Below are 13,677 nucleotides of genomic sequence, written 5' to 3'. Positions count from 1 at the left end.
AGGTTCCAGAAACAGGTCTGGGGCTGAACAGTAAGAGGAATGGAGGCTCTGCTGTTTTTTAGCAGGTGAAGAAAATTATTTTACACCCATTGAAACCAACAGTGAAAACAGCAATGGGAGCCAGCCTCTGGCAAGGCCCAGCTGGTCTGGACACGCCTGGACATTTTATTAAAGATATGTTAGTATGGGTTAATCACTATGCCTAAGGAGAAAAGAGATGCGTAGATGTAAAGAAAGCAAGGGTTTGGATGTGGCTCGTCTGAGGGTGGGAGGAACGTGGCAAGTCCCAGCTCAGTCTGGACTTCTCCAGGGAAAGCCGCAGTCGCTTCCTGCCCTAGCCTCGTATCCAGTTTTGGTGGCTCAGGAAGCTGCTATTTTCTTTTAGTGAGGTTAGAGGTGGCTCCGGAGAAGCCATGGATGGCATTTTAATTTGATGGCGTGAACCAGGAGCCAGGAGGGCTGCACACGTGGCTGCCCAGGTTGTTGGGCACATGTCCCTTTCCTGTGAGCAGTGATTCTGAGGGGAGAAAGACCTCCCAGTTGTTGGTTGTGAAATTCTCCTTCTCCTGCTGGTGAGAGGCCTCAGCTAGATTCCCGGGTGAGGTGCTCCTCTCTCTTCTTATGTCCCCCACATTTCTCCCTCTGTCCTGTCTCATACACGTCATCGGCTCAAACGTTAGATGGGTGATGCACCGTGATCCACTTCAGAATGTTGTCATCAACCTGAAGTGAACTTGTGCATCGGTTAGCTGTCTTGCTCGCCATCATCCTTCCTCCGTGACAGCACTGGTGGCCCCTCTGTGCCCCTGCTTATTCCGGCCACTTCACGTAAGTGACAGCTTTTGCTGAAGCTTTAGATTGTATTTTTCCCTACTAAAAAAAAATTATTTTGAATTCTGTGTGTGTGTGTGCGTGTGTGTGTGCGTGTGTGTGTGTGTGTGTGTGTTTGTGTGCGTGCGTGCGTGCGTGTGGGGGGGGTGTGCGCGCAAGTGCTAGCTGCAGTTAGTTATACGCCGTTGGGAGCCTCCTGATGTGGGCACTGGGAACTGAACTTGCGTCTTTTGGAAGAGCAAGTGCTCTTAACCCCTAGGCCACCTCTGCAGCACCTCTTCACTCTTTAAAAAAGCACTCATAGTATGTTTTTATTTTATATCTTACAATTTTAATTTACCCTTCAAATGTTTATAACTGGTGATTACTTTCCTTAGTATGTCGCATGTCCAAAAAAGGGGACGAACATAGCCCTTGATTAAATGCCACCAGTAAAGCCACTCCAAGAGGGAGGGGATAGTTGAGTCTTGTATAATATTAGAGGGACCAGCCTTAATATTATATATCCCAAGGGCTCAGGAGAGAGAACTACGAACAGTGAGGACTATTTTCGGGAAATAGAATCTCAGCACACCAAGCTCTTAATCCAGTCATTTATTCTTCCAAATCTTCTTCTCTGTCTCCCGTGCCCTGGGAGTCCCGGTTTATATACACTTACAAGCAGTAATCCCTTGGCAGTGCAAAGCCAGGCTTCCAGGGTCAAATGGAGGGGTGATAAGAATCACATAGAGGGGCAGTAATTGTTAATTATCATTTGCAACCCCAAAGGGAAGTGACTAATGGGGAAATGAATTAACTAAAGGCTAAATTTGGGTAATATCTAAGAAGAGGGATCGTATGTGCTTCACTATGGTCTTAAACATGATTGGTAGAAAATGTTAAGAATCTATAAGTTGCTCGGTCAATAGGAGAAAATAAAAATGCCTTCTTTTTTCCTGTGGCTCCTATCTGTTCAAGCTATCTGCTGTTTTTCTGCAGGGTGGGGCAAAGTGTGCTTGGCCACTAGGCAACCTGTGTACAGCTAGATGCCTCTGGTGATAGTTAAAGGGAGATCTGGAACTAGACGAAAGATTTGGGAAAGGAGGAAGTTAAGCTTAATTGGCACATCCACCAGGCCTCTCAAACAGGTAGCCTGGATGGTTAAGTCTGTTCTTAGAGAATACAGAGGTATCTCTGATAAGGTACTTTCCTCCATCTGGGGATGGACCTAGCCGGATGCTGCCAATGACGATAATTACAGGGAGGCTTGAACTGGGTTTCTGGCTGAGCATAGCTGTCAGCGCAGAAGGTTATCCAAATATTCCTAAAAGTGGTTAGATAAGGAGTTAGAGGTCTATAAAGTTAGTTAGTAAGGCTGTAAGAAAGGAGGGTCTGAGCTAAATTGTGTAAAGCAATTACTTAACATCCACCTGACCTAGCACTATCTCCTTGTGGAATTTACCTTAAATCAAGAGACTTGCAAGTGGTGGTCTGGACTGTTATTTCTGTTAGTCCTTGAAAGTGGCCAAGGGAGATATCTGATTCCAGTGCTGAAAGGGGAGAAACGGATGGGCTGTGATAGGGGAGGAAGCCTTTCCTGAGGCTGTTCTCCAAATACTTTGAATGTATATGTCCGGAGAGTGATCAGTCCACACTTTAGCACTTTTTAGGGAAAAATCAATTGGGAAAACTATGAAGGCACACATGGTTTTCATAACAGAATACAGCTGATATTTAACAAGCCAAGTAACTCCAAAAGCTCCTAGGAATTTGGCTTCTTCTGAAGGAATTCCTTGATCCCTTCAGGCAGTGACTTTGCCATAACCAGCTGAGTTCTTATGATATATTCCTGCGGCCCATAGCAGTTGAACTACAGACAATCCTCTGCTTCATTGTTGCTACAAAGCTTCCAATCTGGCCACTCTTCCAAATGCTTTGTTTTATTTTTAGTTAATGTATATGTTTGCCTCCATGTATATCTGTGCACCCTGTGCATGCCTGGTGCCCTTGGAGGCCAGAGAGGGTGTTGGGAGCCCATGGAACTGGTATTACACACAGTTGTGAGCTGCCATGTGGCTCCTGAGAGCTGAATCTGGGTCCTGTACAAGAGCAGTGAGCTCTCTTAACCCTCTCTCCAGCCCTCCTGGAGCCCTCTCTCCAGCCTCCTGGGTGCTTCCTTTCAATGGTTATTGTTTTGTATTTACATCTCAAAGCAGTTAATACTGTTTTATTCCTGGGTTCTCCAAGGCTCCTACAGCACCACATACTTTCTGCCGTGGCACCCTGTGGGCTGAGGCTGCCTCCCAGGACTTGGCTGGTAGACCAGGAAATTGATTCCTGCCAATAAGCATCACTCTGCCAACAGTTGTCCTACACCCTACACACCACCGCATTTCTGGTCCTGTAGAGAGCTTTAATAGCTCACCCATGGACGTATGCTAAAACCCACCTGGTCATTTTAATGCTCAGAACTTGCTTCTGGAGACTGAGTTTCAAAGCCTGTACCAGGACTCACAGGAGGGTCGTGCTGCCCCCAAGTCCTGATCTTCGAACCCTGGGCCAACAGATTCATTATCTAGTTCACCACTTTAGGTGTCCCCGCTGACATAGGACTACCTGGTCAAGAGAGTTATGAACCCGCACTCCAGGCTGCTGCAACGATGGGATGAAGGACAAAGCCTGCAATCGTTAACCTGCCTGAAGTCACGGGGGCGTTTTTGAAAGGCAGGCGGGTGACCAAGGAAAGGGTCTGCAAGCTCAGTTTGAAGCATAATAAAAAAGGGAGGGTTTGGGGATTTAGCTCAGTGGTAGAGCACTTGACTAGCAAACACAAAGCCCTGGGTTCGTTCCTCAGCTGGGGGGGGAGCCTAGCTGGGCAGCGGTGGTACACGCCTTTAATCCTAGCACTTGGGAGGCAGAGCCAGGCAGATCTCTGTGAGTTCGAGGCCAGCCTGGGCTACAGAGCGAGATCCAGGACAGGCACCCAAACTACACAGAGAAACCCTGTCTCAAAAAAAACCAAAAAAGAAAAAATAAAGGGAGGGTGGGACAGGGGAGCCTATACCACCATGCCTGGCTCTGTTTTGCATTTTACTTGTGTTTCGTAATGCTCCCTACATGTGGGCAGGGTAGGAACCCCGAGTAAATGTGGTACTGCGGAGTAGTTGCTTCCAGCTGCTGTGGACCGGCTTTCTTTCCGTTTCTGCACACTCTGCCCTCTGTCTGCACAGGCTGGGAAAAGGAACCGACGGCCAAACTCCTTTTCCTCCTGACTTGGCGGCATCAAGTGCTCTCTCCTGTGAAGTGAAGCAGGGCAGCCACCCCACTGACATCACAGGCTCATCTCCTGGGCTGCAGGCGTCTTTCAGGTGTGCGCTGACACCCCCGATTTAATCTTAGTTACCAACCAGACTTTCCCCGCCTTCCCGGCAACTTCTAGGTACTTGAAGACTGAGCTGAGCTAGAGATGTGTGTGCATTGCTAAGGGCGTTGTATTTGCCAGACATTTACAAATAACCTTCACACATCCCATCAAGGCTGCCTCATGACCAGGACGAACTTAAAAGGGCCATAGAGGACATCTAGACGAACCCACCACAGCAAGAAATCAGAGGATGCGACTTGCTCATGGCCACAGAGCAAACAGAGGGTGGAGCGCTTCCCTACGCCAGCTAATTTGTTATATTCCATGAACCTAAGCACTCGGGCTTAGAGACTTCCACCAGGAATAAGGTCTGTTGGAGGGCAGGCTCCTTCCACATCACCCAGTGAGTCCAATTCCTCTACTACCAGGATCCGGAAGATGGTGGTTCCTTGAAATTTGCGGGCTCTGGTTCCCGACCTTGCTCTTCCACATTAGCCTGGAGTAGCCAGACTTGTGGAAGGGCGTCCATCCACAGAGGCTCTGCTCGCTGCACCAGCTGAGCACGTCGCTGGAGACGAGATTCAGATGTTCGGATTGTGGAGGTCGCCTCCCAAGTCAGGGACCTTAGTTAGTCCTCCTCTGTGCCCAGTCCTGGGGAACCTGCCCCTGTCCGATTTGGGGGTGTGGTTTTAAAGCAGCTAGCCAAGCACAGACCACCCGGCGTTAGGTGGGGGCGGATCGGCGCCTTCTTGCCCCTCCTCTCTGATTTCTGCAGGCTCCAGCTGTGCATGATTTAACCTGCCTTCCCAGGCAACTTGGCTCTAACCCATCTCTTGTGACTCTTCGAGAAGCCAAGGTCCATACAGAGACGACAGGGAGGTCCTGTAATCCCCCAGGGTGGAGACAGGATTGTGAGTTCAAAGCCTGCTTGGACTACTTAGCAAATTCAAGGGTGGCCTGGACTACAGAACACCCAGTCCCCAAACAAACAAAGGATGAGGAAAACAAAACAGAAAACAAAGTCAGAGGCAGCTACAACAAAACTACAAAACAAAACCTGAAGGGGGCTGAAAGAGCACTCCGCCAGCAGAGAGGGCCTGCCGAGAGGACCAGTGACGTCATCAACCAGAGGCGTGTGGGACTGGCTGCCTTCACTTAACCAGCAGAAGCCAGTGAGGACCTCAGAGTTTTCAAGACCTAATGCAGGGAGCACACATCTTTAATCCCAGCACTTGGCAGGGTGAGGCAGGGGGATCTCTATAAGTTTCAGGTTGGCCTGGTCTACACAGGGAGTACCAGGGCTAAATAATAGAGAGACCCTGTCTTTTTGCTGTTGCTGTTGTTTTTAGACAGGGTTTCTCTGTGCAGCCTTGGCTGTCCTAGAACTCGCTCTGTAGACCAGGCTCACCTTGAATTTAGAGATCCCCCTGCCTCTGCTTCCCTAATGCTGGGATTAAAAATGTGTGCCACCACTGGCCTTGAATTCTTAATGTTTCTTCCTATCTCATAAAAGCTAGGCTTATATGAATTATGATTCTAATTAGTCTTATTAAATAAAAACTCGGAGTCAGATATCGAGGGTGAAAGCTGAAAGATCAGAGAAGCAGAGCACAGTGGGTACTAGAAACTTCTTACCTCTATGAAATCTCAGACCAAAGGGGGTGGGGGGTCCTGTCTCTGCGAATCCTCAGACTGAATGGGCATCCTGTCTCTATGAATCTTCAGACCCAATGGGCTGGAGGTTGATTGTCCTTACCCGTGTGTAGCAAATGCTTCACCAAATGGACCATATCCCCAGCTCAGGCATTATTACCTCTACCTCTCTGGTTATTGAGGATATTTCTCTTACTTTTTTTACTTCCTTTCTTTCTTTTTCTTTAAACTTCGTAGCGCAGGCTGGTTCCAAATTCTCTGTCCTTGTATCTCAGCCTTCTCAGTGCTGGGATTAGATTACAGACTCATGCCTCCATACCCAGCCTGGAGATCATCTTTATTATTATTATTGCATTTATTTGTGTGTGTGTGCGTGCCTGTGTGTGTACGCACATGTGCACACATGCACTCCATGGCATGAATGTGGAGGTCAGGGGACAACTTCTGGGAGTCGGGTCTCTCCTTCTATCATGTGGGTTACAGAGACTGAGCTCAGTTTGTCAGCCTGGGTATCGAGCGTCTTTACCTGTTGAACCCATCCCTTATAGGACCTCTTGTTTATACAGATCTTGTATTTAATTTGTGATGCAGTCCTATAACTGGGAAACAGCTTGAGTCTTTTCTTAGATGTATTTATTTTATGTGTATGAGTGTTTTGCCTGCACATGTGTGTATCACCTACTTGTCTGGTACCCACAGAGGTCAGAGGCCTGTGATACATTTCTTAATTATTTTCTTTTCCAAGACAAGGTTTCTCTGTGTAGTCCTGGCTGGCCTGGAAGTCATTATGTAGACCAGTCTAGTCTTTAATTCACAGAGATCCCCCTCCCCCTCCCTCTGTCTCTGGAAGGCTGGAATTAATGCCATCCACCACTATAACCAGTTTGATTTTTTTTTCCTTCAAGACAGGGTTTCTCTGTGTAGCTTTGGAGTCTGTCCTGGAACTCACTGTGTAGACCAGGCTGGTCTAGAGCTCACAGAAATCCACCTGCCTCTGCCTCCCCCAGCTTGAATTTTTTTTTAAAAGAGAAATTTACCAAATCCTTTTAAATGCAAAATTCCATGGCACTAACTGCATTTATAAGTCAGATATAGGGGCTCACACTTGTAATCCCAGTAGGGAGAGCCAAAATTCAAGCCCAGCTAGAACTACATAGGAAGAACCAGTCTCAAAACAAACACTGTAAATAAACATACATATTTACCGGGTGGCATAGTGGCTCAGGGGGAAAGGCACTGGCTGCCAAGTCTGAGGGTCTGACTTTGATCCCCAAGACCCACATTGTAGAAGGTGAGAACTGACTCCTGAAAGTTGCCCTCTGACCTCCACACGTGCGCCACAGCAGGCACAGGCACACGTTAAGTGTAAGGTATATGTGATATATGCTACATATACTTACAATGTTGTACTGTCCTCCTCACTGTCCATTCAGGAGCTTTACAAAAAAACTCAATCCACAGTAATTAAAACATAACCCCCGGTTAAGCTTCCTACTCTTTTCTGGTTACCTTTGTTCTAGTTTATGTCTCTGAACTTGCTTATTCTAGGTGTCTAATATAAGTAGAATTATATGATATTTGTCTTTTTTAGTTTATCTTACTTTTTATGTGTAAGGGTGTCTTGCCTTCGTATATGTTTATGTACCATGTGCACGCAGTGCCCGTACAGGCCAGAAGAGGGCATCAGATTCCCTAGGACTGGAGTTAAAGATGGTTGTGAGCTGCCATGTGAATGCTAGGAATCAAAAAAAACCCAGGTCTCACTGGGGCGGTGGTGGCACACGCCTTTAATCCCAGCACTTGGGAGGCAGAGGAGGTTGATCTCAGTGAGTTCGAGGCTAGCCTGGTCTACAAAGTGAGTTCCAGGACAGCCAGGGGGCTCCACAGAGAAACCCTGTCTGGAAAAAACAAAACACAGGTGAGACAGGTGTTAGGATTATCATTGTACATTCATGCACAAGGAGATGTTCAGGCATGGGAACCATATCGGAATCCTCAGTGGTAACAAAACGCTGCTTTAGAAAGGTTGAAACAGCACTGAGGCCTTCCAAATCCCTCTAAAACTCAGATCACCCTGCCACCCAGTGGCCTGCTGATAATGCCTCAGTGGCCTGGTAGTCAAGGCCCCTGTGATCTGTCTCCACAGACCTATTGCCATCTCCTGCCACACTCCTCGGTACACCTCACAGAGGGAGCGCCTCAAAAATCTCAGTCCACTCCCTTTGGATTCTTACAGCCTTGGCTCCAGTTCATTTTCACATAGCATTCAGGATGGTCTGATACACAAACTGAATCATGCCACTTCATTACTGCAATGAAGCTGGAATGAAATTCCAGGTTTTCGTTTTTTGTTTTGTTTTATGTGTGTAGGTGTTTTCCCTTCATGTATGTCTGTGCAGCAGTGGATGCTGTTCCCTCCGAGGCCAGAAGAGGGCATCAGATCCCCAGGACTGGAGTTACAGGGGGTTGCAAGCTGCCATGTAAATTCTGAAAATGGACCTGGGACCCCTGGAAGAGAAGCCAGTGCTCCTAACCACTGAGCCAACTCTCCAGCCCTAAAAACAAATTTTAAAAACTTTATATTGCTAGCCGGGCGTAGTGCTGCATGCTTTTGATCCCAGCACTCTGGAGGCAGAGGCAGGCGGATCTTTGTGAGTTTGAGGCCAGCCTGGCCTGCAGAGTGAGTTCCAGGACAGCCAGAGCTATGTAGTGAGACCCTGTCTCAAAAAAAAAAAAAAAAAAAAGGTAGATTGCACACCTCTAATCCCAGCACTTGGGAGGCTGCAGAGGCAGCTTAGTTTGAGTCTATATAACGAGCTCAAGGACATCCAGGGCTACATTGAGAGACACTGTCTCAAAAACCATTTTTTTTTTTTTAATATCCTCAGAGGAAGAGGTCCTGTGTGCCCTCATTGTGACACTGAGGAGGAAGAATCACTTACACGTTCTTCCAACCCTGAATGCACAGCACACACACAATAACAGAAAGAGCAGACGGACCCAAAAGGAGAAACTGTCTATTCAAACAAAGAGGAAAGGAAGTCTATGCCACAATAAAAGATACAAGCAAGAAATCACCACGTGTGCCCCACATCATTCGTAGACTTGATTCTGTCCTAAGGGGGAAGATCTGCTGAAGGTGATTAGACACAGCCAGTGACAGACAGGGAGACCTTGAGCCGCCGCATCTGCTGAGAGATACGACGTTCAGCGAGGTGAGGACGGCACTGCTGCAGGACACGGACGCTGTATTTCCAGTGTAGACAGACATGATGTACGCGACTTCTTCTCAGAGTTCAGACTACAAGATGTGAGGACACATTACAGGTGGACGCTGGCGATAGGCGGAACAAGACGCTAAAACGGGGAGTGTGCAGTCAAAGTACGCAGACATCTTTTGTATCATCCTCATAACTTTTCTGTAACTTCAAAACTGTTTCCAAATCAAAAGCTAAACACCAAAATGGTCTGCAAGGTCTGTGACACCATCCCCACCCAGCAGCCGGCAGGCTCGGTCCGGCGGCGGCGGCGGCGGCGGCGACATGGACTGCATTGCCGCTCCCCAACACAGCAAGAGCTTTCTCCCTTTGAGGGTCTGTTATTGCCTTTCCACAGAACTCTCTTCTCCATGCTGTGGGCCCATACTGTCTTAACGTATTCACTATGTTCTTTCACAGAACTCTCAACTTTTTCTTCACAGTATTTGTCACAGTTTCATAGTGTGTATTTTGTTTGTTTTTGAGACAGGGTCTTACGTAGCCCAGGTTGGCCTCTAACTTGATAAGTAGCCAAAGATAACCTTGAACTCCTGATCCTCCTACTCCACCTCCCAAGGGCTGGCATTACAGGTGTGTGCCACCACGCCAGGCTAAGAGTTGGTATTCAGGGAGGACTGAATGCCAGTCTATCTTTCCTAATTGCCCGGAGGCTTCCTGAAGCCAGGGCTTGGGTCTGTTCTGCTCATGAATGTGTCACCTGCGCCGGTTACTGAATCTGGCAAGCACTGGGCCCTCAGCTGGCTGGGGAGAAGGTGAATCCCACTCTCTAAGTTCATCTCCAACTGGCTGGTAACTCTCAGAAAACACAGCCTGCAGTTAACCTTCAGTCCCAAGAGTTTCCCAAGAGGCACTGACTGTAAAGGAGCCCTAGGCTGCCCACTTGCCACATCAGTTTGAAACTGAAGGGCTGTGGTCAGGAATGGGAACTCAGCAGAGACGCGCTGAGGGAACGCTGCTGAACGAGCTGGGAACCTAGACACCAAGCAGGCAAGGAGCTCAGTTCAGACAGGCAGTCTGGTTGGAATGAGAGCTCCTTCCCTGGGTTAGAGGAAGTCTAAGGATGGTGCCCAGAAGACCCTGAATAAGGAATGAATAGGGAAGCCAAGTCTGGAGATGGAAGAGTGAGATCAGGAGCAAGAGTTGCTGCTGAAGCCAGGAGGGGAGGGACCTTACTCTTCCGCACTCCATCCTTGTTCAGGATCAGCAGTCCGCTGCTGTGGGGTGGAGGAGCTCAGTGCAGGAGGAAGGCTTGGATCCTGTGCAGATAGAACCTGTGTGAGCATGGGCATTGGACTTAACTGTCCCAGACTCCCAGCTCTGATCTGAGGCTTTACTTTGTGGGGCTATGGCCAGGATCATGTGACATCGTCTTGGGAGGGCAGGAACGTGTGATGTCATCTTTGGAGGGCCCTCAGGACGGCACTCTGCCCAATGACATGTGCACTCACGGTAGGAGGGTGCATGGCTTCCAGCCCGTGGAAACATTTCCTAAATGTGCACTCCAGTCACCTCTCAGCACTTTCTCACATGGTCTTTCCTGCAATTCCAGTCCTACTTAAAAACACTGTGGATACATCCATTCAGCACTGTTCTTTATCCAAAACCTTTAACCAAGAAGAGGGTATTTTGTTTGTGTTTTCCTGAGGTGCTAGATATGAAACCCATGGCCCTTGCTCACGCTAGGCAAACACTCTACTTCTTAAGTCCCTCCGCTAGCATCCTTCTTAAAACCGAACCTGTTTTCTCCCTGTTCCCAAGGGTAAAAGTCATACGCATTGAATGTCCCCACTTGACTGCAGTAACCCTCACGTGAGGGCATGCTGCACCCAGTTCTCCCCTTACCTATAGTGGCACCACCCCTTCAGCCTAGCCACACTGCATGGCCAGAAGCATAACAGTCCCTCTTCCTGGGCATTCTATTAATGTCTGATGGTAACTTCCTATCTCCCGTCTCCAGAGGAAAGACCGGCAAGTTAATAGCACTTCACAGCTTAGTAAGTACCCACAGCCTTCTCCTCCACCCTTCACCCTCACAACTGGCCCTGTGAGGTAGATACAGTGGGTAACGACTATACTGGCCCACATGGATCAAGCATGTTCAGTGTATCCGGCTCTGAGTTAAGCAGTTCATATGTGATCTCACTTAAACTTACCAAAGCCCTGTGAAATAGATCCCGGGTCCCTATTTTACAGAAGAGAAAAATCCAGTGGTTAGAACTTGCCCCAAATCAAAGAGGTAGGAAGTCATGAAGCTAGGATCCGAACCGCAGCCTGCCTGACTCCAAAGCCGTGCTGGTAACCTTTCTACAATATTACCTTATGAAGCAACAATATTGCTTCCTAGATATGATTCTACCCACTAAATTGAAGCTCAAAGAGGTAAGAGGTTCAGCCAGGCATGGGCAGAGCTGGAGGTTCCGATGCCTGGGCTTCATAAGCACTCGCATACATCATTCCTGCTCAGCCCACAGGAGTGTTTCTACTCAAAATCCTTGATGACGCTCACTGGGAAACCTGAGGGTTTTTTTTTTGTTGTTGTTGTTTTAATCTCAAAACCAATCAGGAAATAAACTGGGAAAGAGGGAACATACCGTAACTAATGGTCCTCTAATAACTGAGGTTCAAGAGCCCAGAGTCCTGGCTCGAAGGAACCACTGTGTCAGCTCACAGATCAGGGACAGGAAAAGTAACAGGAAGTCAAGGTAGCTATCCTTGGGATTTGGGACCCCGTAACTGGAAGGGAGAGTCACGGTCCAGTCAACTTGCTCTCTTGTGGTCCCCGACATTAAAATGCATTGGTGCTCCTTCTCCTGTTGCATGATTCTTACAAATAAGATAAACATGAATGTGCCTCATGCATAGTATATTTTATAGAAATCCTAGGATGTTTGGAGAAATTATATATTTGTAACCTAGTTTTTATATCAGCAATTTCAACTCATGATTGTGGAGTACTATACATCGAATTGGATCTGTAAACATTTTGTTATTCAAATACTACCCAGTGACACACACTGGCGGTTTCTACCTTTTGAGTATTTAAGGCTTAGAGTTCTTTCTGTTTGTTTTTGTTTTTTGAGACAGGGTTTCTATGTGTAGCCTTGACTGTCCTGGAACTCACAGAGATCCTCCTGCCTCTGCCCCAAGTGCCAGGATTAAAGTCAAGCACCGCTACCGTCCACAAGCTCTTTTAAACTACTACTAAATGAGTTTCTTAGTTTTTAAAGTACACAGAGTCATGAAAAATATAAAGTATGATTTTCTAGATCTCCCTAGAACTCCTATTTTTCATTTTCAAATCCTGAAAATTAGTATCTATTGGAAATTTGAAAACTTCTGCCCCACTGGAAATTCAGAAGTCTTAATTAATAACCTTTGTCACTTAAAGATCTTCAGTCACTCAACAGGATAGCGTGTTGGCCTGAAATACTCTTCCTACATCAGTAGCAATCTAGAGAGGTCACTCAGGGATCCAGGGGCTGAGCTGGAATTAACAGCCTTACAACAGAACTTCAACGTCATCTCCGATATGGACACAAAGTTCACTTTCCTCCCACAGAGCATCTGCTCATTTTATTATATTTAAAAAAAAAATGTCCTAAGCCGGGTGGTGGTGGTGGCACACCTTTAATCCCAGCACTCAGGAGGCAGAGGCAGGCGGATCTCTGTGAGTTCGAGGCCAGCCTGGGCAAGTGAGTTCCAGGCCAGCAAAGGCTGCATAGTGAGACAAAAAATAAATAAATAAAAAATATTAAAAAAATTTTAAAGTCCTATATAGTTTTTCACTGAGAAAAATGGATGTTCCTTAAATGAATGCTTTAACAAGTCACAGCTTCAGCCCCAGCAGCATGCCCAGCACAAGAAGTGGTATACTAGCAGGAACTGTGGGGTCAGGCAGGTAGCTGGTTCTGCCACAGGCAGGCTGCGTGACTTAGGGTAAGCTCTTCAACCTCTTGGCTATTTAGTTTCCATATCTGTAAAACGTAAAAGTAACAGGATCTATGACACAGGAATGGTGTATTAAATAACTCCCACAAATTGCAGTATGTAGTTAGTAAGCCCTCAAAAGTGGGAGACATTTCCTGGCATGGCAGGCCCAGCACATCGTTAAGTCAGGAGGGATGAGGTTGATGAAAGCCCTGGGAACCACTCAAATGGGTAGTTTCCAGGTAGGTTTGGCAGGCTCGGGACTGGACCACAAGTCTCCATCCATTCCTGGACTTGGGTCCTACAGCAGGAGGCAGAGCCTGATCTGAAAGGTCATTAGACCATGTGTGCCCCTCGTTTGACAGGCAAGGCTGGCATGTGTCTTCTCCAGCCAAAGGTTAATTGGCAGGCCTAGTGTCCAGAGGCCTGTGGAGGGAGGGGGGCTCAGGTGTTTGTTGGAGTGGTATCTCTATACACGGGCATACTCCTACACAAGCATGAATTATGACACCAACCACAGACTCCGCAAGGGAGCACCTAGCACCTGTTGCCCGATGCTTCAGACACTGCTCGCTGCTCACCAGGGTAGATCCTGTGGTTCCGAAGGTCGAAGGTGCCTCCCTGGGGGCCATGCCTGGCCTTTGG

At 47.5% G+C, this 13,677-nt stretch overlaps 1 protein-coding gene across 1 annotated transcript in view; it reads right to left on the bottom strand.

Annotated features, from left to right (window-relative positions):
* LOC131906706 (basic proline-rich protein-like) overlaps positions 1-9,380 on the bottom strand; it is a 37,403-nt gene extending 28,023 nt beyond the window's left edge. The window contains exon 1 of the mRNA XM_059257464.1: positions 9,323-9,380. Within this exon, the coding sequence (XP_059113447.1) occupies positions 9,323-9,380 (58 nt within the window). The remainder of the gene's footprint in view (positions 1-9,322) is intronic.
* Between the last annotated feature and the right edge of the window lie 4,297 nt (positions 9,381-13,677).

Source organism: Peromyscus eremicus, chromosome 1, assembly GCF_949786415.1.
Source record: "Peromyscus eremicus chromosome 1, PerEre_H2_v1, whole genome shotgun sequence".
Lineage (NCBI taxonomy): Eukaryota > Metazoa > Chordata > Mammalia > Rodentia > Cricetidae > Peromyscus > Peromyscus eremicus.
This window is presented reverse-complemented; position numbering and strand designations above follow the sequence as displayed.